The 27,228-nt window shown below is 38.3% G+C and overlaps 1 protein-coding gene across 2 annotated transcripts in view; it reads left to right on the top strand.

Moving 5' to 3' along the window:
- GRK5 (G protein-coupled receptor kinase 5) overlaps positions 1-27,228 on the top strand; it is a 196,103-nt gene that overhangs the window by 60,552 nt on the left and 108,323 nt on the right. Inside the window, exon 3 of one of the 2 annotated variants that reach the window (XM_070752603.1) lies at positions 16,339-16,434. In XM_070752603.1, the coding sequence (XP_070608704.1) occupies positions 16,339-16,434 (96 nt within the window). Of the gene's footprint in view, positions 1-16,283; positions 16,435-27,228 lie in introns of those variants that run through there. The other variant, XM_070752602.1, reaches the window with a different exon arrangement.

Below are 27,228 nucleotides of genomic sequence, written 5' to 3'. Positions count from 1 at the left end.
TATGCCAGTTGATTACATGGGTTCAACGATCTATTTTTAACCAGAACTATGAACTAGATCTTTACTCCAGAGAAATGCAATCACTGAAACAGTTGTTGTGCCTTCCATATCTTCCTCCAAGAAGTTTGCTATTTGACAATGTAAAAGTAATTACTTAACTATACCTACAGTCATTGAAGAGAGACTGGGAATTACTTTAAAATCATTACATAGGCATAAGAAAGCAAGGTCTGATCCTCCATTAGTGCTGTTGAACCTTATCTAGTCTGGACAAGGTGTGCATGTTTTCCTGACCCATAGAAATAGCAAAGAATTGGGGAAATGTATTAATCCCAGAAAGTTTTCTTAAATGTAATCACATCAATTCCTCCCAATTATTTAAATAGATCTACTCCAAACATGACTGAATCAAGGTTTAACTCAGCTGCCTTATCTTAATACTAATACTTAATACTAAAACGTGACATTTCAGATTATACTTTTAAAGATCTTTAAAATTGATGTGACTTTCTGGAAGTATTCTCTGCTATTTAAAAGAAGATACAATAGCACTGGGCCTCTTCAGCTCAAGCAATTATTTTAAAAAAACTTCTTCACTTTGTTGTCTGGAACAATAATTAGTCTTTAAAAAAACAAGTCTAATAACATTCTATAGGCATTTATAGTTATTGACTTATCTCCTTGCAGCAAAAAAACAAACAGCTAGTTTCAGCCTTTGCTTCTCCCTGCAGCAATTTTCCTTTGTGCAGTTTTAGTTTCACTTTCATTTTAGCAGGTGGACTTGGCGGCAGATTCAATCAATTGAGTGTCGGGAGGCAGATAGCTTGGGCTAATCAGGGTCTACTGCTGTTTGCTGCAAGGAGGAGCTGGGTGGGGCTACAGTCAGTGTATAAGACATACCCAAGTTTCACCCTCTTTTGGGGGTTAAAAAGATACTTCTTATATTCTGAAAGTAGGCACTGAGCAATAAAGTAGCTAATTGTGTGTTTGGTTGTGCCTGCCATTCCTGAATATTCATCAGTGCATTAACACATCACTTGGTTTAGACAACTGTTCTTATGAATTTGGTGTCTCAGATTTAGGAATTGAAAGTTGGAGATACAGTATAACCAATTGTGTGATACTTCGAAGGAAAGAGAGGCATGGCTCAGACCAGGGCTGTCAAACTCGCAGCCCACAAGACAGATCTGTCAAGCACTGGCCATGCCCACTCCTGGTTTAGCGAAAGGGGAAAACTTGTGATATGTCACATGATGACACAGTAAAGATGCAAATTTGACATCCCTGCACTAGACTAACAGGGCACATGCACAACCTATAATACACAATTCTCAAAGAATTGTAGAACAGCAAATACAGAGAAGTAATTAGTTTAGGGGGGAGAATTACATTTAATTTTTAATTTTAACTTTTAAACTAAAATTTGCAATTTAAATGCAAATTTTAAATGTCTGCAGTTTGTAAGTGTTCCCAAAGTTGTTTGAGCTGGCCTATTGTTTTGTAACTTGCGGGAATTAAAACTTTGAAATGGAAACTATAATTTGAAATATAGTAATGGTAGAATAATAGTATAATAGTAAATTTCTACAACTTCTACAAAAAGGAACTATTTATTCCTCCCCCCAAAAAACCTCCTTATAACACTACTTATAAATAGAAACCAGAGATTGATGCTGTTGTACAAACTATTTAACCTTCATATTAAATACTGTATAGTTGTGCCAAAAGCAAAATATTTGTGAATCTTTCACTGGATTAATATCTTTCTAAATGCATGAGAATGTAATGGTCTTGGTTATGAGCTCATGATGCAGCTGTTATTCTTGCTAGCCATGTTTACATTATCTTCTGTCTTCATGAAAAATGTTGAGAAAAGAAAATACTTTTGTCTTTTTGAAAGATTCCGATTTATTCTACCTAATGTAATTATTTTGAGATCATGGGAAAGCTGTTTCTCAACTCTTAAGAATCACAATAGTGCCATGTTTCTCAGCATTGCCAGCTTTACCCTGTGTGGATTTAAATTCCCAGAATTCCCCAGGCAGCCGGCTAGCTGGGGAATTCTGGGTGTTGAAATCCGTACAGACTAAAACTGACGAAGCTGAAAAACACTGCAATAATGGATGAGTTCTGGAATTTGTTGTTTAAATCCAATTGCTGTTTGTAAGTACCTTTCTACTACAAGTTAAGTAAAACTAATTATTACATTAAAAGAAGATTGAAACACAATCTAGAAAAAATATTAATATATTAAAATTCTTTAGTAATGTATTATTTATAGCAGAGGTTTTCAAACTCAAGAATTCTGGGAGCTGAAGCCCACAAGTCTTAAAGTTGCCAAGTTTGAAGACATCTGATTTATAGTAACAGAAAGCCAGTTTGGTCTAGTCTAGTGGTTAAAACACCAGACTAGAAAGCAGGAAATAGGGAGTTCAAGTTTAGCCTTGGCCATGAAAGCCAGATGGATGACTTTGAAACAGTTGCTGTTAGGAAAATAGGAGGAGGAAGCAGGGGTGAGTTCCTCCTGGTTCGTACCGGTTGGTCTGAACTGGTAGCGACTTGTTGGTGACATCACAACGATGTCACTGAACCAGATCAATTAGTTCCAGTCCCTGGGCACCGCCAACTTTAAAAAAAATATGTTTTACTTTTTTTCCCTTTCTGCGTATGCACAGAAACGGAGTTCCAGCACTGTGCCGTGCAGTCACCATCTTTTTTTGGGCTTTATTTATTTCGGGTTTTTTTGGCAAATTTTTCATTACTGCACATACCATAAGATGAGCCCACGCAGTGCAGGGAGGGAGCAAGGTAAGTTGGAACCCACCCCTGGGAGGAAGATATTGCTAAATAGCTCAAGACCTTGCTGCCTTGAGTTATTTGCAAAAATAATAAAAATGAGATTGTAAAAAAAATAAAAGTGAGATACTGTATATAAACAAACAAATTGACTTAATGGCAGTTCTTCAACTAGATATATTTGAATTCACAGAACAAAACATTCAACTCTATGTGGATCAAAGTGACCTTATTATTAACTTGATTATTAACTTGATTATTATTATTAACTTGATTAAACATGATAGAGAGTGTAGTCTTATTTTTCTTTTTAGACTCTGAAAAGATTCTGCAGGAGGCCTGTTTTCAGAGGATTGGGAAGTAAAGATCCTTAGGTATATATCTCTAACAATGCATCTGTTTACATAGAACTTATATCAAAAGTATCAAATCTTGCCAAGGCATTACCAAATAAATTAGTTCCAATTTACTTTTGATTAGTAAGTTAGCTACTATAAATGGTTTTGGATCAAGTTATCTTTTTCTTCACAACTTTGGTACAAGGACAATACGTATAATGTTTTGTGCGGTATTTGTCTTGAGTTCATTAGATAAATGTTAATCTACAAATCTAATGGATTGACAAAATTTCAGCATTGCACATATGGCCAAAAAAAAAAAAAAGGTTGTTCAAAATGTTAGCTCCAAAGTCAACTATTTTAAACTAAAATAGATTAAAGTAAGTAAATAAAATTGATTCTAACCTCACCCTCTGTTCCTTTATTGTCTGATTCAGATTGTAAGACCTGAATTATTCAGAACTAAAATTCCTGCCTTGGCTTTTCTGGCAAAGTAGCTAAATAAACCCTGGAAATGCCTTTCATGATTTCCTTAGCATCATGTTCGAAAATGGGCTCTTTCAAGCCAAATCCTAAAGCCACATTTGTTCATGACCAGTGCATGCAAACACCAGCAGGCCTTACCCTCTAAGAAATTGTAATAAATCAGAACATATTTTGTTTAGTTTGGCTTAATTTGTTTTAGGAACCCAACTATTTTCTTTTATTCCAAGATTTGTGGCTTAATCCAATGCATGAAACAACTGAATAGTTGAATGCTTGACATATAACATAGTAGTAATGCATAACTCATAATTTAATGGTAAACACAGGTTTGGAATGCAGACAGTATCTCTGGTTTGATAGAGTATCTTTTTCAGAAAAAAAAATCTGATGGAGTTAGAGAGTCCTCTTCCATCATGCAAATCCTAGAAAGCTCCTGCCAATCAGAGCCTGTACTCTTGAGCCTGATGCTCTAAAGGTGCAACTTGGCATAAGGTAGTTAAATAAACCCATATTCAGTATATTTCCTTTGGCTCACATTCAGAGCTCTCAGAATTCACTGGCACAATTTGGAGGCACACTCTGGAGATTGCTGTACTAAATCTTTGCATTCCCCCAACTTCCTACAGTTAGACCTTGGCCAAGAATAAAGGAGCCACACAATTTCTCTTTATTTAAAATCTTTCTTCATCACCGAAGATGTGTCTCTGCCAGTATGCATAATCCATATAGTAAAGTGCAAATATTAGACAAATAATAAATAAAAGCCGTAATTCAAAGTAATTCAAGAACTGGAAAATATATTTAATTTTATTTAAAAAATCTTCAGAATGTCTAGGCAGGGGGGGGGGGAAAGGAAGATAGAAAATAATCCAGGCTCTTTTCCAGGAAGGAGATCTGGAGTCTGAGTGCTCTGCAAAAGTACTTCATTGGGTGTGTAGAGTAGTGCGTTGTGCTCTGAACAATTATATTCCAAAAGCCCTTCTTTTTTAGAAAGCAAAACAGGATTTTCATAGTTTTAAGAACTATAACAAAATGGCCCAATATTCTTGATAGGAAAACTTTATACTATGTTTAAATGTCTAATGACGTTTAAAATGATGTGTTACCCAAGAGATTAATGATAGGATTAATGTTTAAATTCCAAGGCAACCCTCCAAATATTATTCAGGTCAACTAGGAAGCAGAACTGTTGTTTCAAGAGATTGGATATGAATTATATGCTATGGCTGTCCAGAGGTGGTGGTGGTGGGGAAACTACATATCTAAAGGCAGGAGAAAGCTGCTTTAAAGATTTGTTTTAAGCTCTTATAAACGCTTTTTGGAAACTTAGAAGAACATCATCTTTTCCGATCTGCATCAACCTGATATGGCTATGAGGGTTTAGGACCGTGAATCTATGACATGCCTGCCACAGGTGGCACACGGAGCCATATCTATTGGCACGTGAGCCATTACCCTATCTCAGCTCCTGCACACATGTGGGTATCTGCCAGCTGATTTTTGGATCATATGGAGGCTCTGGGAGGGCCTTTTTGGCCTCCGGAGGGCCTCCAGGGAGGCAGGAGAGGGTGTTTTTGCCCTTCCCAAGCTCCATGAAAGACTCTGGAGCCTACCAGGTCCATTGGAAGTCAGGAAATGGGGGACCGTGGAGGGGTATTAAATGTGGGTGTGGGCACGCACATGCATGCAATGGCATAGACCTCCATTATTTCAGCACCCGAGGAAAAAAGGTTTGCCATCACTAGTTTAGGACTTTTCAGCTCCTACCCTTGGCCATGCCTGCTTCTCCACCAGAGAATGTCTCTGGCATTCACCTCTAGCTTTTCTCCTTGGTTGACATGCCTCTAGCTGTTTGCCCTGGCCATGGCTCCTTCTCCCATGCGCTTCAGCATGGCCCATTCGACAACACAGTGTTCATCCCAGGCTTCTGGCCGCCTGGGACAGTTAGACTACTTACCTACCAATGCTAGTAACCAGAAGCCACAGTATAATCAATCGCAGGGTGGGGTTTGGTTGGAGGTACTGCAGGCAAACAGTCTCAGGTACTTGTTAGGAGAAGGAAGGGGAGGGGTTGGAGGGTCCCCTGTACCTGCCTCCCTGGTAATAAATGGGGAGGGAAGAGCAGGGTGATAAGTATGCCAGCTTCATCCAAAGGAGTGTTTGTTTTGGGTGGGTATTCTAACCTTAGAAAGAGAGAGGGAAAGAGGAAGAGAACAGGGAGCGAGAGAAAGAAAAAGAGAAGAAAGAAGGAAAAGGGAGAAAAGGAAGAGGGGGAGGGAGGGAGGAGGAAGGGAAAATGAATGAGATAGGGAGGGAGGCAGAGGGGGGGAAGGAAAGGAAGGAAGGACGGCCCACAAATGTGACACTAGATGCAGCTTCTGGGGATGCTTGAAACAGCACAGCAATCCAGGGACCTCAGAGGTCATATAGTTCCCAGACCCTTGCTCTAGAAGGATACCTTATATTATTTTGGTGCCTCTAAAACGGAAGAGAAATTCCCAGAAAAGGGAGAGAGTGTTGCCATGCAGAGGAACGCAGAGATAGTCCTCGACTTACGACAACAATTGAGCCCAAAATTTTGGTTGCTAAGCAAGAGCATTGTTAAAGCGAGTTTTGACACATCTTACTCAATCCATCCTCCAACAGTGGATGCCAATCACTGTGGACCAGATTGAGAATTTGAGAGCAAAGGTCTGCTGGATTACCAGTGATCGTAAGTGAAAGGTAAGGGTATCCCTTGACTTACTGTATGTCCACCATTGAGCCTCGAGTCTCCGTTGCAAAGCAAGACAGCTATTCAGTGAGCTTTCACCCACTTTGATACATTTATTGCCACCATTGTTAAGTGGGTAGTTGCAGATTTTAAGTAAGGTCACATGGTCAATAAATGAATCAGGCTCCCCTGTGGATTTCGTTGGTCTGGTCACAAAAGGGGATCACATGACTCAAGGGCACTGAGACTGTCCTAAGAGTCAGTTGCCATGCATCCAAATTTGGATCACCTGACCATGGGGATGCTGCAACAGTCATTAAGTGTTATTTATAGGTTATGACCTATAAAGCCCTTCATGGCACCGGACCAGATTATCTCAGGGACCGCCTTCTGCTGCACGAATCCCAGTGACCAGTTAGGTCCCACAGAGTGGATCTTCTCCGGGTCCTGTCAACTAAACAATGTCGCTTGGCGGGATCCAGGGGAAGAGCCTTCTCTGTGGCGGCCCCGGCCCTTTGGAATCAACTCCCCCTAGAGATTAGAATTGCCCCCACCCTCCTTGCCTTTTGTAAGCTTCTTAAAACCCACCTCTGCCGCCAGGCATGGGGGAACTGAGATACTCCTTCCCCCTAGGCCTTTAAAATTTTATGCATGGTATGTCTGTATGTATGTTTGGTTTTATAATAAGGGTTTTTAACTGTTTTAATATTGGATTGTTATATGCTGTTTTTATTACTTTTGTTAGCCGCCCCGAGTCTACGGAGAGAGGCAGCATACAAATCCAATCAATCAATCAATCAATCAATCAATCAGTCGTAAGTCCTTTTTTCCAGTGCCATTGTAACTTGAACTATCGTTAATTCAGTTACACAGTCGCTAAGTCAAACTGGCTAGCCTGAATCTCCAATGCTAAGAGAGACAGCTATTCTCCATCCATCCATCCATCCATCCATCCAAAAACTTAACCCTAACCCCTGTGATCGATTGCACTGTAACTTCCAGCTGCCAACATTGGCAGCTAGCCAATTGGCTGGCAGCTAACTATCCCAGGTGGCCAAAAGCCTGATACAAACTGCGTGTTGTCAAATGGGCAGCACCGAAGTCCATGAGAAGGAAAGGCCGTGGCCCATTGGCTAGGGCAAACAGCTTGGCAATCTTCAAGCTAGGTGCGTGTCAGCTGAGGAGAAACGCTAGAGGTGAATGCCCAGAGGTAGAAGAAGCGTGCATGGCTAAGGGTAGGAGCAGAAAAGTTCCATTCCAGGCTGTAATCTTCCCACTGCTATTATGCCCAAGAAAGATTTAATGGATTAGGAATTAGGATAAATTAAGGAAAATCTGAGCTGTTCTCTTTCCAGAATGGACTTCTCTTCCTGAGGCCACAGCATTTTGACACCCAAACTTTATCTGCGTTTTGTGCTTGATCACAAAGATGCCTTTGACTTTATATTTGGTTACATCAAATGTTTTCTATTCATCTCCTTATGAAAATATCTAAGCAGACATGTAAACTGTTGTGGTTAGCTCTGGCCCAGCTCCTGCCCCAAGGACTATGGATGTAGGGGAGACATCCACATGCTGCAGGCCTGTTTTGCCTCCGGTGGAATCTGATGATGAAGGCTTCTCTGACCAAGAAGACATGAGTGACAGGGAGGAGGAGAATGTGGCAGACAGCTCAGAAGGAGATAAATTATCTCTCTCCTCCTTGGATTCAGAACAAGAGTTAATGATACAGCCACGCATGCGGAGAACGATGCATAAGCAGCAACAACTGAGAGATTATTATCAAAGAAAATGAGGCCACCTGTGGTTGGGTGGGGCTGTGGTAATTAGTGAGGCTGCTATAAAGAGCAGCCTGTGGGTTTGGCTATTGTGGAGGATTATCTGATCATTGTGTTTCGTGACTGCTTTAATGACTTTGACCTTTTGTGTGCTGATTTTTCCCCGCTTTGAAACTAAACCAGAGCAAAGTATGTTTCACTTTGTGAAAGAAGAAGGACTGTGAATTGCCTCACAGCTGCAAACTAAGTATCACAGAACTGATAAGGGACTTGTATAAATTACCAGTTTGTTTGGAGATGAGTGCTCTTTGTTATACCAAAAGAGGGCTTAGGTTAAGTGAATTTTCATTATAAGGAACATTGTTTTGAATTGTCAAACGTGTGTGTGTGTCTGAAATTTGTACCTATGAATTTTTGGGAGGAGTCTACCAGAGAGCCCGACAGAACATAAACTATCTCTGAAAATCTTTGATAACAGATTCTATTAGCCAATAACCATTGTGAAGTTGATACAGGTGGTCCTCAACTTACGACCACAGTTGAACCTGAAATTTATGCCGCTAAGTGGGAAATTTGTTAAGTGAGTTTAAACAGTTGAAAACTAAATTTGGAGGTTATTTTACAATAGTATTCAGAACTTCTGGGACTTAAGAATCATTTCTATGTTTATGTGACCCTTGGATATTTAGAATTTAAAAATTGACTTAAAAATTAATAATAATTATTTCCAGGATGCAAACCACAGTGGAAGAGGGAAGTGATAATTAATACTACCAAGGTCTCAAAAGGAATTAGGACAATTAACAGGGCCATTTCCCCAATTCTCAATAAACTTAAGTCCTGCCCAGAATAACGAAGGCAGTAATTTGCTAAATTCAAAAAAAGAAGAAATCTAGATAACCAGCTTTGTCTATGAAAGTTGGAATTACTATTATTTAAAGTATCTTGTCTAGAAATTCCACTTGGATTATTGACTGGGGGTATGTGGGGTGAGGATTTTTAGATTCCACTAAAGAGTTAATCCAGTCTTGACATAGCAATCAGTTTTGACTAGCTTTAATGGAATGTCTTTGGCTTTTATGGAACCAAGATATCATCCCTCATTTGCCTTAAGGGGTTAGGAACCTATCCACTTTATTTTCCAGCATACAGACATTATTTTGTAAGTACATGGCATCAAGGCTTGTGTGAACAACATTAGAAGAGAGGAAACAGCCATTAATCAATGTTATTCATTGTATAATTAAATCCATGACCTCTGACTTCACATCATTAACTGCTGGGCTCAGAGAACGATTGCACCAGAACATCTGTTCATTGTCAATCTTCAAGCAGTTTTTATTTACAGAGGAACTTAGCCTTTATCTAATGCCAGACATATACTTACCCTTGTAATGAGAGCTACTATTATACTACCAAGTTAATGCTGTTTTAACCTGAAGATCAGAGACTACAATCAATAGTCAAATTCTTACAGTTAGTCCTTGGCCAAGTATAAAGGAATGTGTGTAATGGGGTGGTCAAAATCCAAATTTATTTACTCTTAGAAATACCAGTACAAATTGAATGCTTTCTTCTAATTCTTCTAAAATGTAGTGCTTTGAGTTCAGGTAAATAATAATAATAATAATAATAATAATAATAATAATAATAATAATAATGGTGATCGTGATCGTGATAGTAATGATAATAATAATATATTAGATTTGTATACCGCCCCTCTCCGAGGACTCGGAGCGGCTCACAACAGTACAACAGGTACATGAAACAGGTACACAAAAACACATTCTTTTGCTATTTGAATACAAGGGAATGTAAGTTCTTAACTGAATTGTATCACATTCATGATCCATATCTCATTGAACAGTATATTCCCACTTTAAAATCTTCCTTGTAAATATAAGGGAGCCTTGGGGGGGGGGGAGGCATGGATAGAATAGGCATTTCTGCTTTCTGTATTTGGTGTTATTTTTTTTTGTTGAATGCCCTAAAAATAGGACATGTGACATGTAGCATTGCCTAAATCAGTGTTTTTCAACCAGTGTGCCGCGAGACATGGTCAGGTGTGCCGCGAAGAAGGAAGCTCAGGTTCCGGTCTCGCAACTTTTTGCTGTGAGAGTGAGAAAGAGAGAGAAAGAAAGCAAGAGAGAGAAAGAGAGAGAGAGAGAAAGAGTGAGAGAGAGAGAGAAAGAGAGAGAAAAAAAGCAAGAGAGAGAGAAAGAGAGAGAGAAAGAGTGTGAGAGAGAGAAAGCAAGAGAAAGAAAAGAGAGAAAGAGAGAGAAAGCAAGAGTGAGAGAGAAAGAAGGCAAGAGAGGGAGAGAAAGCAAGAGAGAGAGAAAAGGAGAGGAAGGGAGAGAGACAGAGAGAAATGAGCAAAAAGGGGAGAGAAAAAAGAGAAATGAGAAAATGATTGAGACAGAGAATGAGAGGAAAGAGAGAGAAACAAAAGAGAGAGAGAAGTGACTCTTGATTTAAAGCATATGATAAAAAGCACCCAAAGAATAAGAGAGAAAACCCCCCAGCCCTCACCTGTTTTTGGAAATGGTTCAAGAGTGTGTATACACACACACACACACACACAAGGGTGGGGAGGAGACAGGGATGGAAAAAGAGAGGAGAGTGTCTTAGGGTGTCATTTTGTGTCATTTTGGTTGGTGGTGTGCCCCAGGATTTTGTAAATGTAAAAAATGTGCCGCGGCTCAAAAAAGGTTGAAAATCACTGGCCTAAATAATGGATTTAGCTTTTACCTTAACCACACAAAACACCATGCATATTCTGTATATTTTTGTTCTTCAACAGTATCTCATCTAAAATATAGCCTTTATAGCTCCTGAATCTACACCATGGTGACATCTAACACTTCATATTAATAGCAATGGCATATGAAAGGAGTAATTTTGACCCAAAATGATTATAGAGGCACCATAAGAATGAACACCCCCCCCCCAGTATAATTGTTTACTTGATAATATCTGAAGTGTATATGGTTGCTATGTGTCAACAATTAATTGATGGCACATAATCAATGTGATGCCTTAGAACAGAAGTGGATTTTATTAGGCAGTAGCATATAACTGATGCACTGATGCTGGAAACATTTCTTAATTATTCTTATTTTGTAAGAATGATCTGTGGTTTGGTAATCGAGATGCAAGTAGATTTTATGATATCAGCTTTGTTGTAGCAATATTCTGAATGTGTGGTGATTTAAAAGTGGGTCAGGAAATGTCAGAATACATTGTAAATCAGTTTGAGCTATTGTCTGGTCCATTTTTCACGATTCACATAAAACTCTTCAAGAGGGCATGTGTGCATGTTCAGATGAATGTACATGCCTACAACAGTTGGGAATTCTGTTTAATGAATATTGTTTTGATTGCTTGAAGGTTTATAAATCTCCTACAGATTTCCACGGGAAATGTGCACAGATTGAAGTGCCACAATTGAGGCAATGTGTGCCTCCATGCGTATTTCTTTGTTGCTGCTTGTATTTGGGCTTTTTGTTCACGTTCCCATTCTCAGCTATGATTTGTTCAGCCTAACATTTGAAAATGGGCAAAATCAGGCTCCTTACTCTTGCTGCAAAGCCCTGAGTCACAGAAACCTTTACACTTAATTAGCTAAGCAACAGTCAAATTTGTTCTGCTATTTGGAGGATCCCCACGTAACTTCAAATTTCCATCTCTACTTCCTAGGGCTCAAAATGAAGCAGTAGAAACTGCATAGTAGATTTCCATAGTTTAAATGCTCTAAATTATTGAGTATCAAGGGGTAAAAGCAGGATACCAGAAGCTCTGTCCAAATGCTGAGCCTTTTATTTTGAAGCTTAGGAATTGAACCCTGTAAGAGCATAGATACATATATGTTCAACCAGAAAATTTCCACACAACCAAATAGCAAACATGGCATGTGTTGGAGGGGTTTTTTTTTCACTTTTTCAGTTTTTGTTAACAAGACAAGTGGGAATCCAGTGAGTGTCCTAACACAAAAAGACACTGGTAGAGTTCTTCATCTAAACCCTTCAGCGATCAGGAAAATCTCATTTTAGCTTTTGGTTTGGCCATTTTACCTGGTCTTACGCGTTTTGGTGCATAGTGCTCTTCATAGCCTCGTGTTCTTACATGCACGCACACGTAAGTATATACACACATATTCCTGTCATCATGCCTAATTGCGTTTGAAGCAGGCGAGGATAGCTTCAAGACAGAGACTGAAAACTGGAAAGGTCAGCCAGATTAAAGCAGTTGATTGGAAACCTCAACATAAAGACGTCACAGTGAAGAGACTGCTGCTATATTGCACTTGGATACAAGCAAATGAGTCATCAAGCGATGCTCTTCTTCTTGTAGGACATGGAACTGGAAGGGAGAAGCCATTGGCTGAACTGTACACCAATCATCGCTGTAACTAAGGGAGGCTTCAGCCTTTTTTCTCCCTTAGAGCTTGGCAGAAATGAATTTCTGAAAAAAACACCATAGTTTGGGTTTGCTTGTGTGCATCTTTTCTGCGCAGTGTATTTGTATCTCATGGTAACAATCCTTTGCTTCCGCTGCATTCATTTGCGCAATAATTACTTCACCCCATTTTTATTCCCCTTCATTTAATGCCTGTAATTGCTGTTTCATATTCTCCTTGATGCTGTAAGTAAAGGAATTTACAGATTGCCAAACTTGATAGGTCTTGTTGCTTGTTGCTCTAATGATTATCCAGCTCAGTAAATTCCCTAGGAATATTGCCGTAGGAATTGCAACGACAGCCCCAATCATCCTCTGTTAATAAGTGCTAATGTATTTACAAAATCCCAGGTTAGAAAAGAAAGGATAATGAAGTGGAATTTTTAGACTTGTAACTAAGGCATTTGCTAAAGTATCTTTTTTAATGTAATAAATTTGAACAAAATCAAGAATCAAAAGAAAAAGATAGAGGTTGAAATAATCTGATTTTTTTTAAAGGAAAACAGACGTGTACTTATGTGTTTTCTAGGAGTTTGAGTTTGTTATCATGTTGGGGGGAAAAATCTGCTATTGTTTGTTAAAATGTTTATATTATCATATGAGGGTTTTTTAAGATGCATTATGTTTCTGGCATTTTACAACTTAATGTTCTTTCTTATAAACCAGCTTGTAAGATTTGGCTAATAGGCTGTAGAGAAATTTAATAAAATAATAAAAGGGACCTGTGTGATGATGTTTAATGGATCATGCCATGGTTAACAAATTGAGAAATGTAGGGCAAGGCAGAATTATATCCTCTTCTCATTAAAAGGCTACAGACAATAAATGCAAAGATTGAGCTAAGAAAGAACAAAAAGATGTGATATTGAAAAGAAAAGTAAGATTAAAAGATATGAACACTCAATAGGTCAAAATTTAAGGAAGAAATTCAAAACAAATCTGATTATGTCTTTATACATAAATCTAATGTAGAATACAGTGCTACTACATCTTGCTTCATCGTAGATTAGGGGTGGGGAACTATGGCCCTTTTATGACCTATGGACTTCAAATTCCAGAATTCTTGAGCTGGCATGGCTGGCTCAGGAATTCTGGGAATTGAAGTCCGCAAGTCATAAATGGACTGTAGTTTCCGACGTCTGTGCTAAATAGTGGAATGGTAACTGTGGTCCAGAAAACTTTTGTCTAGCTGTCTATAAACCAGGTCTGTATACCATTATTTAAACATTAAATGATGAACACTATTCAGCAACCCTCATATGGTGCATAATGTTGGAGCCAGTCTTTTGATTGGGCGTACAAGTTACTGTTACTATTAAAATGTTATTTAACTTTAATTCCTCCATAGAACTATATCAATCTAGTCCTTCCATGTCAATCTACTTATCTTTGATGGCAAGCGGAAGTGGCTTGCTTACAGGTTGCAGATAGGCAGACATGGGTTTCCTCTCTGGTAGTTTTTCTTTGGTAAGAAATTCTGCTCCAAGTATTTGATGAAATATTTTGTTGATATCCCATCTGCCATAACAATCTTCTATTTCCTTTAGCAATACTTTAAATTTGGCATTGCTCGAAGGATAAACAAGAAGAAACAACTACAGTGGTACCTCTATCTAAGAACGCCTCTACTTACAAACTTTTCTAGATAAGAACTGGATGTTCAAGATTTTTTTGCCTCCTCTCAAGAACCATTTTCCACTTACAGACCCGAGCCTCCGTAACTGTAACCAGGAAAGGTGGGGAGAAGCCTCTGTGGGGCCTCTCTAGGAATCTCCTGGGAGGAAATAGGGCCGGAAAAGGCGGGGAGAAGCCTCCGTGGGGCCTCTCTAGGAATCTCCTGGGAGGAAACAGGGCCTCCACCCTAGCTGTGGTTTCCCCAATCACACACATTATTTGCTTTTACATTGATTCCTATGGGAAAAATTGCTTCTTCTTACAAACTTTTCTCCTTAAGAATCTGGTCATGGAACGAATTAAGTTCGTAAGTAGAGATACCACTGTATTTGTCTTTCTAATACTTTGGTCTTTTGAAAACTTAATATTCAATAACTACTGAAGAAAGAATGCATCATCTGAATGGATAGGACCAGAAATTTCTCCTCCCTCCCCCTATATAATATACACGCCCACACATGGAGAGACTATAGTGGTGTTGATTGAGAAACTCAACTGCTTTTTCCTGGTACCAGTAAAGATTTTTAACAGGATATATTGCCCTTGACAATGTGAGTGATTTTTGCTGAATTCAAGCTGGAAGTTGATAAATATGTTAATTTTGGGATTTTAAACTTTAACAGTATATTGTGAATATGCACACAAAACCCTTCAGTAATGGAATAGCTGTCCTAGTGCTTTGTGTGAATCCCCCAAAGTCATTTTAAGAGAAAGGCATTCAAGTTAATTTGTTCTTCCTCCATCACCCAATTCCCCAGAATACTGTCTCTTACCATACCTTAATTTTGCTTTTATAGTAGTCCTTGATGCTCTCTTGATTGTAGATGTTTAATTACCAAATTTGTAACATCGTTAGTTCTTTTGAGTGTAGAGTTTGCTCCTTGTTTCTAGCTTGCCCTGCCAGTATTGGTTGGGATATGGTTTTGCCATTGGTAATTCCTTGATTGTGATATTCTGCTTAGTTATTTCTCATGTTAATTCAGGTTTAGCTAGGTGTTAGCTGCTAGAGAGGATGTGTTCCGGTATTCTTACTTTTTTATGGTCTCCTTTGAATGGTATGAAAATGTGGTTTTTCTCTATTTGTCTACTGACAGCTGCATTTTGGATTTAGCTTGGTCTAGGCTGCTCAGAGTTTCCCAGTTATAACTATGTTTGAATCTGTCCATGTGTTGTAAGATTAAAGGAGTTTGTGTCTTTTGATTGCTGGCTGATATTCATGAATTGTTCTGCAATTTATGTTTTTGTTTTAAAATATGCATTAATTCTAACACTGAACTGCTCCCAGTCACCGGTTTTATTTCCCAAGAATGCTTAGAAACTCTTTGTGGAATGCAAAGATGTCCCATGGAAAAGATGAAGCTAGAGACTATCTCTGCCAGATACTATTGCTGTGGGCACAAGGGCACAAGGGAGTTAGTGGCAACCATATTAATCTCAATAGTCTGCATGATGCCTATAAGAGGTGATGAAATTTAGAAATGATACTGAAATGAAACAAGGTACGAAGATTGTGTTACTACTGCTTATCATTGCTCAGATTAATTGTCCATTCTACAACCATGTTTTTGAAGTTGTAGATAAGCAGAAACAGGCCTCTAGAGTTGGTTGACAATTATGCAGCCCAGTCTGTCCTTGCTACCAATGTTGTATAAGGAGCATTATCAGGGGAATAGATTCTTTGTGGTTCAGTAGATAAGGCACAATACTTTGGATGATTCTCCCAATTTGATTGGCAAAAAGGTGTGTGTGTGTTTGTGTATGTGTGTGCACAGAGTACAGTTTTCCGGCATATGGCTGTTTCCTGTTATACAGATGGCTGTCTGTGCAGCAACTGGCCATTCTGCTTATTTTTGGAACAAGAGTAGGAAGTGTTTACAGTTGCCCAGTAACTGTTGCACATCTTTATAATCAGAGCCCTAGAAATCCCCATCAGTCAGTTTATTATACTGAAAACAATGGGTATTGTAAAACATGTAGATGCATGAATGTACCAAACAACAGCTGGAGCGTGTGTGTTTTGGAGAGAGGTAGGGTATAAGGAAAATGAGAATTGGCTATAATAACAAACTTAATAACAGTATCCTTTCTTCTTTTGCAGGAGGTGGAGGAAAGCGCAAAGGTAAAAGCAAAAAATGGAAGGAAATCCTGAAGTTTCCTCATATTAGCCAGTGTGAAGATCTTAGGAGAACAATAGGTAAAAAACTTGCTTTTGTTTTTCAAAGATTTGGTTTGAGAGCCTTTCTTATAACAAAGTAAAGCAGTTTTGCTTTTTAATATGGGAAAGTACTAATTTAGGCAAAATCTATAGCCTTCAAAATGAACTTTTAAACTTTTTAATATAATTACTGAGAGTAATAATCCAAGAATACTGGGTGATGCATTGTTAATATTCTGTAATATCCTGCTTCTGGCTTGTAGGATTAACTTCCAGAAAACTATTGCATTATTCCCAGATTGAATGGATTCTGGGAGAGTTCCTGAAAAACTAGTAGATTTTGTACAAACCTACTATTTCGATTGTCATATTTTTATTTATATGCTACTTTTTCAAAGAAACGTGTGTTAAGGACAACAGTGGTTCTTGACATAGGTGTTTCTTTAATATGATTTGCTATTCACACAGAAATCGTTGAGCGAGCACACATGTATGTGCTCGTGTGTGTAACTTGCTATAAGAGAGAGGTGTACGCAGAATAACAGTTTTTTTCTGGAATTTTAGATGAAACAGAACAGTCTGTCTCTGAACTGGATGTTTTTTCAGCAGTTGGTTTCTACTTCCATTTACACATATATCATTGAAATTCTAGACTGTGGAATAATCTATCTCTCTATATGGCTCTTTGGGAATAGATGTCACAGTGTTGGAGGTGTTTGAACAGCAGGATCTCTGGCAACATCAAACTGCTTTTATCGACTTTACAAAAAAAACCAGGCTTGTGTTTTTTGGCATATCTTGCCAATCCCAGAGAGAAACTCCCTTCCCCATTGAAGGGAGGGAAATGGTACTGAGAGTGTCCACTGTAAGCCATTACTATTTTTGTCAAAATAGTAATTTTTTGCAATTGCAAAAATTTTGCAATTTTTTGCAATTGCAAAAATTTTGCAATTTTTGTCACACAGAATTAGGCTGTAATAGAATTCTATTGAATACAGAAGAAGAAAAATATTTCTCAAATATGGCAGACAAGAACCAGCTGGACATTCCAGCCTTATCTCCTAAGTGAGTCATTATTCCAACCTTTAGGAATTTTTTTGAAAAAGTGGATCAAATCACTCCAGGAGAATCTGCCTTAATGTTCTCTCTGATACATGTGGAATATAGTCCAATATTCTGTAACTTCTTTTTCCTTGAATTAAATCTTTTTACTGAAACTTCTGTATGAATCTCCTACATAACAGCAATAACGCTTAAACTTATGTACAGTTTCATAGTTATTTACAGCTCTCTAAGCAGTTTACAGAGTCAGCATATTGCCTCCAACAATCTGGGTTCACATTTTATCAATTTGGGAAGAATGGAAGGTTGAGTCAACGTTAAGCCAGTGAGAATCAAACCCCCGGCAGTCATCAGAATTAGCCTGCAGTACTGCATTCTAGCCACAGTGCCACCATGTATCTCATTTCTTGTCATCAACAGGTTGTGTTGAGCCTTGACCAAGAAAAGGCTAAGAAGAGCAGAAATGTTCATCACTTTCATTGGGTTGGCAATCAGCAAGCCCATGGTGTCCCAGTTGTAGCCACTGCTTTCTGCTACAGCTGAAGTCTGTTGCCATGTAAAGGTTCTGTTTGGAGATGTAGAGAAGTCGTTGCATATCTGTGCTGATCATGATTTTTTATGTCTTCTACTATGAGTGATTGATGATGGGGAACAATATTTTAATCCTTTAAGGAACCCTCCATCAGTATGAGAATACAAGAATGTCCATCCTCAGTCTATGAGCCCTAATTGAGAGGGGACCCATAAGAGTATGAGAAATGCTGGACTGTGGCTATGATAAGAAGGAGGTACCAGAAATCCCTGCTTAGATGCTCCAAATTGGGAATTTGAAAGACCACCAGAGGAGATGAAGAGAATAAGGAATCAATTTCTAGTATTATAGGCAGAAAGAAATATAGCAGGATTATATTTCAGTAGCAATTCCAGGAAAATGGGATCAGCAATTTGGCTCCCTTTTTTCCAGCCCGGCAATCTTGTTTCCAGGTCATGGACCACATCTTTCAACATAAACGACATAAACAACATAAGCATCTTTTCTTTTGAAGCATTCACATTTGGAACTTTCACCCAACCCCTTCCTCATAGCATTTTGAAAAGCAGTCAAAATTGCCCTTCTACCAAGTTTTAAAATCAAAGTAATAGCTTAGGTGTTCATCTTGGGGGATGAATTTTAACTCTGTATATGGTATTGTATTGTTTCAAGTTTTTTATTCTGCTCTATTTCACCCATATTTCACCCATATTTTTTATTTTTTATTCTGCTCTATTTCACTCATATTTCACCCATATTTCACCCATATTATTTATATAAATAATCCTACAGATTGCCACACAACAGCAATCCTCCCCTGCTTTATTTCTGATCACAGATGAAAATTAATAGAAATTTAGATATTGGAACAGTTACAACGCAGGAATGGCTGGCATTACTCCAAATAGCTTATCAAGAAATATAATCATTTATATAGCGATAACCATAATAAGTTGGGCTAAGATTTGGATATGTCACTGAACACTTGAGTTAAGAGTTCAATTCATTAGATCAAGAGATATATTTAAAATAAGGTCAGAAATAAAATAAGGTCAGAAAGATGACTGAAGCTTTTTACATCTAATTGCTCTTCTGGATTGAATAAATTAGAATTGATTTTAGATTTTGTGGGATGCAAATCTAATGCACTCATACACACACATAGACACACACACACGTACGAAGAAAACAATCAAGCAATCAGAAAGTAATAGGCAAAAAATGTTAAAGGCATAACACGTGCAGAAACTGTAGCCATATCTAGTTTATAGCAACACCATTCAGTCCACTTTTCTGTCCTTGTAAATTGCTTCTATCCTTTCCATAAGTCATTTCATACAGTACAATATCTGTTTGTTTTTAATTTCTTGCTGTCATCTTTTTTGAGGAGTTCATCAGTTCCATCAAATCGCAATGTTCTTGGTCTTCCCAAAATGGAAAACGTAATCCATTCATCATTCGTTTTGCAGTTTTCTTTCCATTTATTGTCTCCATCTGATATATTACCTCAGAGTTGTTCTTGGTCAAGTCAATACTTTTATGACTGAGAATGAGAAAATAAGAACATTTCAATTAGGACTGTTATGATTAGTGATCATGCATGGATAGCCTCACTTTTATTAATTGAAGTAAAACAGTAAACAAACCTATGCTTTGAAGTTTATAATTATTTCCTGTGAAAAGTTCAGAAAGACCTATGACCTGTTATTAAAAGATATCTTGAATTAGCAGAAATTAAGTTCTTGTGGTTGGTTTTGGAGTGCATTCACACCACAGAGGAGGAAATACAAATTTAATGTCGATGAGGTGATCAAAGATCATTCTAATCTGATCTCTAAATACCAGTATGTCTGATTGGATTGTTGCCACTGTGGAATGGGGATGGGGTTTGGGAGGCATTAAACTCTGGATTTTCAATGGTGATTTTTTAATGTTGTATATCACTCGCATTCACCTCGTGTGAATTAGGTGGCTACATAAATCTGTTTAATAAATCAATAGATTCCATGGCATTAAAAAAGAAAAAAGAAAACCCTCTCTGGCTTTCCTTAAAGCCTTCTTCTCCGAATCTTCGGAGGGGGGCAGCATATAAATCCAATTAAATAAATAAATAAATAAAATATCCTTTATTTAGAGTCAGTCATTAGCTAGTACCATTGACTAATACTGTAGGGTAGGGGCGAGGAACAATGGCCCTTTTATGACTTGTAGATTTCAACTCCAGAATGCTATCTCAAGGAGTTGAAGTCATAAAGGAGGCATCATTCCCACCTCTGCAATAGTGGGTATGTATAGGTTTATGTACTTACGTCTATAGTTTGTTTCCTTGATTGCATTCCTCCTCCATGCAATAAAAGCACTTGTCTCATCTGGAAGCAGTTTTGATGTATGCGAAGTCTTCTAATCCTTGAAGTTTGTGGGAAGCTCTGATTGCCTAGTAGTTATGGATCTATGTTTTATCCTCCAGACGGGAACAGACTTTCTGAATTGTCCTGAGAAAGCTTTGGAAAAGAAGGAATCATTTCAGCCACATTCCAGAATTTTGTATGTGTTGACTTGGCGATCTCACTCCAAAAGCAGCATTGCTGGCTTTGCTCACATCTTAAACGTTTTAAACCGGAAAATAATGGACACAAATTTTCACTAAGAAAAGTCTGTATGTCACAAGAATTGGCACCTGATTAATAAACTCTAATCTAGTCAGAGGTGTAAGGCAGCGGTGGAAAATAATGGCAACTTTGACTTGTGGACTTCAACTCCCAGAATTTCCTGAGCCAATTCTAGGAGTTGAAGTCCACAAGGCATAAAAGGGCCATCATTTCCCACTCCTGATTAAAGAGTTTACTTTGAAAGAGGTTTCTGGGTGAAAATGCACTGAAAGAAATTAAATCTTGATTTTATCACAGACAGAAACAAAGCATAGATAATAATATAATTTTATCCCTCTCGAGTTATAGCTTTCCATCCAGTCAAAAACAATCATCTTTTTCTTAGTCATCACACTTGGAACAAAAAATAGTTCCCCAGTTCTCCAGTGTTTGCAATTCTAGCAAAAGTTCACAGTACCTTTTTTCATATTTTGAAATACCGTACCTATGTTATTGAATAGCAATTTCCATACTAGTTGAAGTCGGGTTTAGTGTAACTGAATGTTATTATTATTTAGCTATTCTTGGATCTCTTCCCTTAAAATCTTGGAATCTGAAGTATATTTTCCTTGAGTGCTATCCTAGAATTGGATGATATGTGATGTATTTTCTGCCATTGAAAATTTGGATGGACTGCAATGGAAGCAATCAAGAGGATGGAAATGTACTTTTTCCCTCCACTTCATAGCACACCAGAAAATATGCAGAAAACTTGGTTAAGGGAACCTGAAGCTGAAAAGTGGAGGATGCCTGAACTTGACAGCTCCCAGGACTTTAAGGGGTCACAGGGTAAACGAGTCCAAATGATTTTAGTCCACATTCTTTTAATATAATTTATTTCACAAAGCTTAATCCATGGATGACTATCTTTGCAGCAGCACAAATAGAGGAAAAACAAACAAGTTGTTGCTTTTTCAAAAGGATACGCAAATCTCCCACATGACATAGAATTAGATCATCCCTCTTTGACATGTTTGTGCAATCAAAGCCCAGCTCTACCGTTATTGAGTTACATACTTGGTTTCATTTGTGTTTGAAAGTCATAAACTTTCCGCAGTGAATTCCCAGGCACGTGTTATTTAAATATAATTATGTCTGCTGAATTTGTTCCAAAATATATTACAATCACAATCCTTTTAAGACAGTTTTACTTATTTGCTTCCTTGCTACTTTTAGTTTTGTTGTAGACCAGCGCAAAGCAAATAACATAACAATAACAACAGCAATAGCACTTAGACTTATATACTGTGTTTATTAAGGGGGGGAGAAAAGAGTATGAGATATATTGGCTAATGGTAATCTAGATGGGTTCTGCATAACTTACTTTGCTCAGTTGTGACCCAGATACAGAACCAGCCTACACAATACTTATTATTGAAAAGGATAGGGAACTGGCAGTTGGGTGCTTCAGGATCTATTGCAATTTCATTGGGTAATACAACTAGTCACATTATTTCATATTATCTTCCAGATGAAAAGACTGCACTGTGCACTCCGCTCAGACAGAGGGCTTTTAGCCAATAATTAATTGAACTGTCATTCAATTAAGTTTGAAAGATATGTTTGTATCTCCTTATTTTATTCAGAAAATTATGGAAGACCTGCTTGTTTTTCCAGGCCTTGGGGACAGGGTAATTGTGCCAGCTTCTTTTTTGTTCTGCTTTGTTTTGTTTTACTTTGATGTGATTTGTATTTATATTCTGGTCTGTTGCATTCTTTTTATATGTTGACGTTAATTGTGAGCCACCCAGACTCATTTGTGAGTCACATGGCCTAATAAATAAATGTATTAAATAGATTAATAAAGATAAACTTAACTAAATAAACAACGATCAATTTAGCAGAGGCAAAAATGAAAGGTACAGTATGGTCTCCATATGTGTCTATCTTCAGCTTCTTCAGAAAAGATTTGCACTGGGAGATCTGTCAGGCCAACTACGTAAATCAGACGAGAAAATCTACTCCACAGTATAATATTTTATTAAGAAAGATTATACTAACAGAATCTTAATTGTGCTTGACTACCCTCCTTCTTATACCTGTGACTTCGGGAGAAATCTACCTAAGCCACTTTTGAATATTATCTTACTTCCCTAGATTTCCCAAATTTCAGCCATCTTTGCTAAGCAAATTTGCATATTTGTTGCATGTATCTCTTACTCTCTACAGAATCTATTTTGCTGTCCCTGTATCTCGTTTTGCGCCAGAAGCAGAGTGAGAACATGGAGACCGAGCTGGATGTAAATTGGGTCACTTTATTAATTAAATATAATTTTAATTAAATAAACAATAACTGGGACCTGCAGAGGTCAACTAAAGGACTTTGGGGCGGAAATGATGTCATAAAACCTTCCTGGGCAACTATGGGCGTAGCTCCTTGCTGATCTAGGTGAAGGGGACCACGCCCTCACCTGGATCCTAGCCATGCCATGCATGTGGGAGGTCTTGCTGTCCAATCCCTGACTGGCAATTGGGTGGGGCAAGACACAGGGGCAGCTCCTCCCCAATCGATCCAGGCCAGTGCTGACACCATGATTTATTGGAGAAAGTCTTCCCATCATCTCCAAAGATGGCCAAAGTAGAACACGCAGTTGCTAACCAGCGCCCAATTTCCACCCCTAACCTGCCTACCCAGTGACCAAAGGTAAGCCAATTGACCAAATCAAAACTACATGCGAAGCACCCCCTAATCATCCATCCTGTTCTGCAGTGTGGAATAGGTGAAAAAACGGTCACAACTAAATGCCGTAACCACCAAAAATTCCTATTCGGTCCCCTAAGGCGACCCCAAAAGGCACACTGAAAGATAGGGAGGTTGGGCGAGTGTTCACGATTCAGCTGCCGGGGCAAAAAGGATGGCCTGAAGCAGGTGCAACCCCTTTGATAGGGCTGGGCTGGCCCACCCCCGGCAGCGTCATAGCCCATTGCCATCGCCAGGCCTGGACGAGATCTCGTGAAATCTCGTGAGATCCCGGCCCCAAAATGGCGGCTACACCGGGAGCCGCGTTCCCCCAGCCCCAGCACAAATCCAGCCAGCCAATAAGTCTGCCAGGAGGGTATTCTCTGGGAGGTCCCATGAACCATGTGGTGGTCCTAATATTTATTGGGGGGGGTGACATAAAAAATAGTAGCAATTAGCAAAGTGTCTCTGGAGATTCTCAGTCATCCACATCATGATTACAGTATTCCAAAAGGTGGTTTTTCAAAAAAGCAACTGGACTTGTGTTTTTCCTAAAATAAAGCTGCTTTGGGACAGTGATTAGAAAATTCCTTTTTGCATTTGGGGCAATTTAGATTTCTTGATGAAAAGATTATCCCATCCTACAGGACTTGCTCACTTTGGCCATTAGTGAAGGAGTGGGTACATTCCAGAGGAGTACGGGGCAACTCAGTCCGGATATTCAGTGTGAGAGGAATGAAGGCAGCTCTTCCTTAATGAGTTCTCAGAGTATATTATATAGATGTGGACAGAAGAGTCTTCAGTCTTTGCAAGATTTTGTTTATAGGTATGAAACAATAAAAAAGTCACCTTGGAAGAATTGCTATGTTACATTCTTGGATTTGGGCTTGTCATTGGCTTAGAAATTATTTTGTGTAATTATACCTCTGCTCAGTTATGTGTTGAATCTTGGCCCTTGGCTTTCATTTCTGGTAGTACCACAAGGTCTTGAATCACTTAATAGTCATTGGGCTGCAAACACTTTCTTCTTTGTGGCCTGTTTATTTCTGTCCACCTCCGGTCCTGCAGATGTTGAATCATAACCGGGTAAGTAATAATGGGTTTTTTTGTTCCGTTCAATTGTGTCCAATTTTCACAAACCGTCTGAAGATGTTGTTGAAATTTTCTCGGCAAAGTTTTTAGAAGTGGCTAACTATTGCTTCCTTCCTAGGACTGAAAGAATATTGGCTTCATGGCTAACTCAACAGAACTTATGGCCTTCTGTTTTCTAGCTTGATGCTTTAACCACTACAGCAAACTGGCTCTCAATAATATAATAAAGTGACATAAATACGTCGTTATACATCTCAAGTGTTCTCTCCGGCACAGTACATTTTGTGACATGTACCGAAGTGCTACTGTTAGTTGAAATTGGGGCAGAAAAATGCTTTTGTAAATGTTGCTATTCAGTTTTATTTGCCCGGGCTTATCTAGCAATTAATACTTCCTTCTTGTGGTCAACTACTATTTCAACAATTATTTCCTTCTCCTTTCCCCACCCTACTTCCAGTGCAAAAATGTAACAACAAACAATGGATGACCAACAGAAAGAAACCAAAAATAAAATGTACACATATATCATAAAAATAGTAAACAAAATAAAAGTATCACACTGCTTATGGGGATTCACCTTGGTTGAGGAACTGCTGGAAAAACAAGATTTTTCAAGCTTTCCCAAAAGACAGGAGACTCAGGGCTGGGCCAACATTGGTGGAGACACTATATTCTTCCCACTTGGAGATGCATGTACAAATCCTTTTACTTTCTATGCAGGTCATCGGAGGCCACAGCTGTATACAAGCACACCAACCTTTCTCTTCACACAAATAATAATATAAGCAAAAACCTCTAGGAGTTGGTAAGGTGTGCTGTCTGCTTATCCCTTAGCTAAATGACCTCTTTGACATTTGACCAAACTAAGAGAATCTCATCTCCTCCACGACTAATGAAATATCTCTGTACTTTTCCACCACCCACCATCCTACTCCCAGCAGATGTTGCTGTTCTAGTCAACCTTGAACAAGATACAGCTGGATACGAGAAGCTTCACAAATTCCTTGATGGAGCTCTTCCTGTTACAAAGTCAGCTTAATAAGTCAATGAAATGTTTAATTGTACACCAGAATTAGAGACCAAAATATACAATAACTTTTATTCCTGTTTTATACTTTTCGGTTCCTGGTATTACAATTTCTTTCTTTCTCTCGATTATCTCACTTCTGGGGTTTTCTGCTCTTATGTGTCATTATGCCTTGGCTTGAAAAGGACCACACCTAGAGGAGAGTTCCTAATCCCATTCTCATTAAAGCCAACGTGGTATTGAGGTTTTTCTATTTCATATAATTAAGGAGTTGGTTGCCAATTTAATTTGCCAAATGACTTCACAAATTTCTCTTCAAGGGGCAAAACATCCTGTAAGTTAAAGTTTAAAAATCTAAAATAATTTATATTAATATGATTCAATAATTACTAGTGGGGGGGGGGGGTTTAACCGTGAGAAGAATCCCACATCATTTAAATAGAAATAGTATATTGCAAGAGGCATTACTAAAATCTAAACAATTTCTGGATGTCTACAATAGGTGGAAGTTGTGCATTCAAACAAATGCACAAACAGTTGTGATTTTGGTAAGTTTCTATTATAGAACGTTGAAAAGAAAGCTTTGGGTGGAGCTTTAATTAGAAATGCATTTCTGAAAGTGACATATTTAGATAGAGATTATCAACAAGTTAACTGGCAAAAGGAACTGGAAGCAAGCTATGTCTTGAGGTTATTCGTTGTTTTTGCATTTGAACTACTGGAAGATTCCAGATGGAGACGTGCACAGTCAAAACGCATTGCACAACTATTTTATTTCTTTTCATAGTAAGTTTTTTTTTAAAGGAAGGGGGATGAGCCTTCTATTCCCCATCATTCAGTCAGAATGGAAGATGCTTCTTGTATGAAAAGTGAAACATAGGAATGAGATGTGATTGCTCAAGAAACACCTTGGCTGAAAATATCTCTGGCTACACATAATGAATTTTGCATCAATGCATATATCATAAATGCCAAAGGAAAATTTTTTCCCTCTTAGAAATGGTTTGGGAGTATTTCAACATATTGTGTGCTAAACTTTATACATTTTATAAATATATGTGCATATCTCACTTCCCGGCAACGGTCTCAAACTAGTTTTACAAAACTGTAAACTGGTTATAATGCAACAGCCATTACTTAGTTGGAAAACAGACTGAAAATTAATTCTAGTGGGGAAAGCAAATCTTCCTAGACTTGCAGGATAATTGAAAAAAAATCTATGCAATTTCATAAGCCTTTTAGAACCATCACATAGGACTGACAGTGCAGCATCTTCAAGGAGAGAAATGAGATATAGCCTTGAAAAGGGGTGATAAAGATAACTCACTCCTGAGATAGAAGACAACACGAGGAACAGACTTCACCACCACCACTATCCTCTGTCCTATCTGGTATAAAAGAGAGCATACAGAAATGCAAGCAGACTTTTGGGATTCTTTTTATTACCCTGCCACAATAAAGAATTCTAGCTCTAAGAATATAGAAAAAGGGTGTTTTCTGTCTTCCTAATTGAAGCTCAAAACTTCAAAACTACAGGACTTAACAAATCTTAGACCAACTCTAAAAAACAAGATGTGATTGTGTAACTGTTACACCAAATTTAAAGGGTTTAAATGAGTCTTATACAGTGGTACCTCTACTTAAGAATGCCTCTACTAAAGAACTTTTCTAGATAAAAACTAGGTGTTCAAGATTTTTTTGCCTCTACTTAAGAACCATTTTCTATCTTCGGGACCGCCTCCTGCCGCATGAATCCCAGCGACCGGTTAGGTCCCACAGAGTCGGCCTTCTT

This window comes from Erythrolamprus reginae, chromosome 5 (genome assembly GCF_031021105.1).
Source record: "Erythrolamprus reginae isolate rEryReg1 chromosome 5, rEryReg1.hap1, whole genome shotgun sequence".
Lineage (NCBI taxonomy): Eukaryota > Metazoa > Chordata > Lepidosauria > Squamata > Dipsadidae > Erythrolamprus > Erythrolamprus reginae.
The sequence above is the reverse complement of the archived record's forward strand: the minus strand, read 5'-3'. Positions and strand labels throughout refer to the sequence as shown.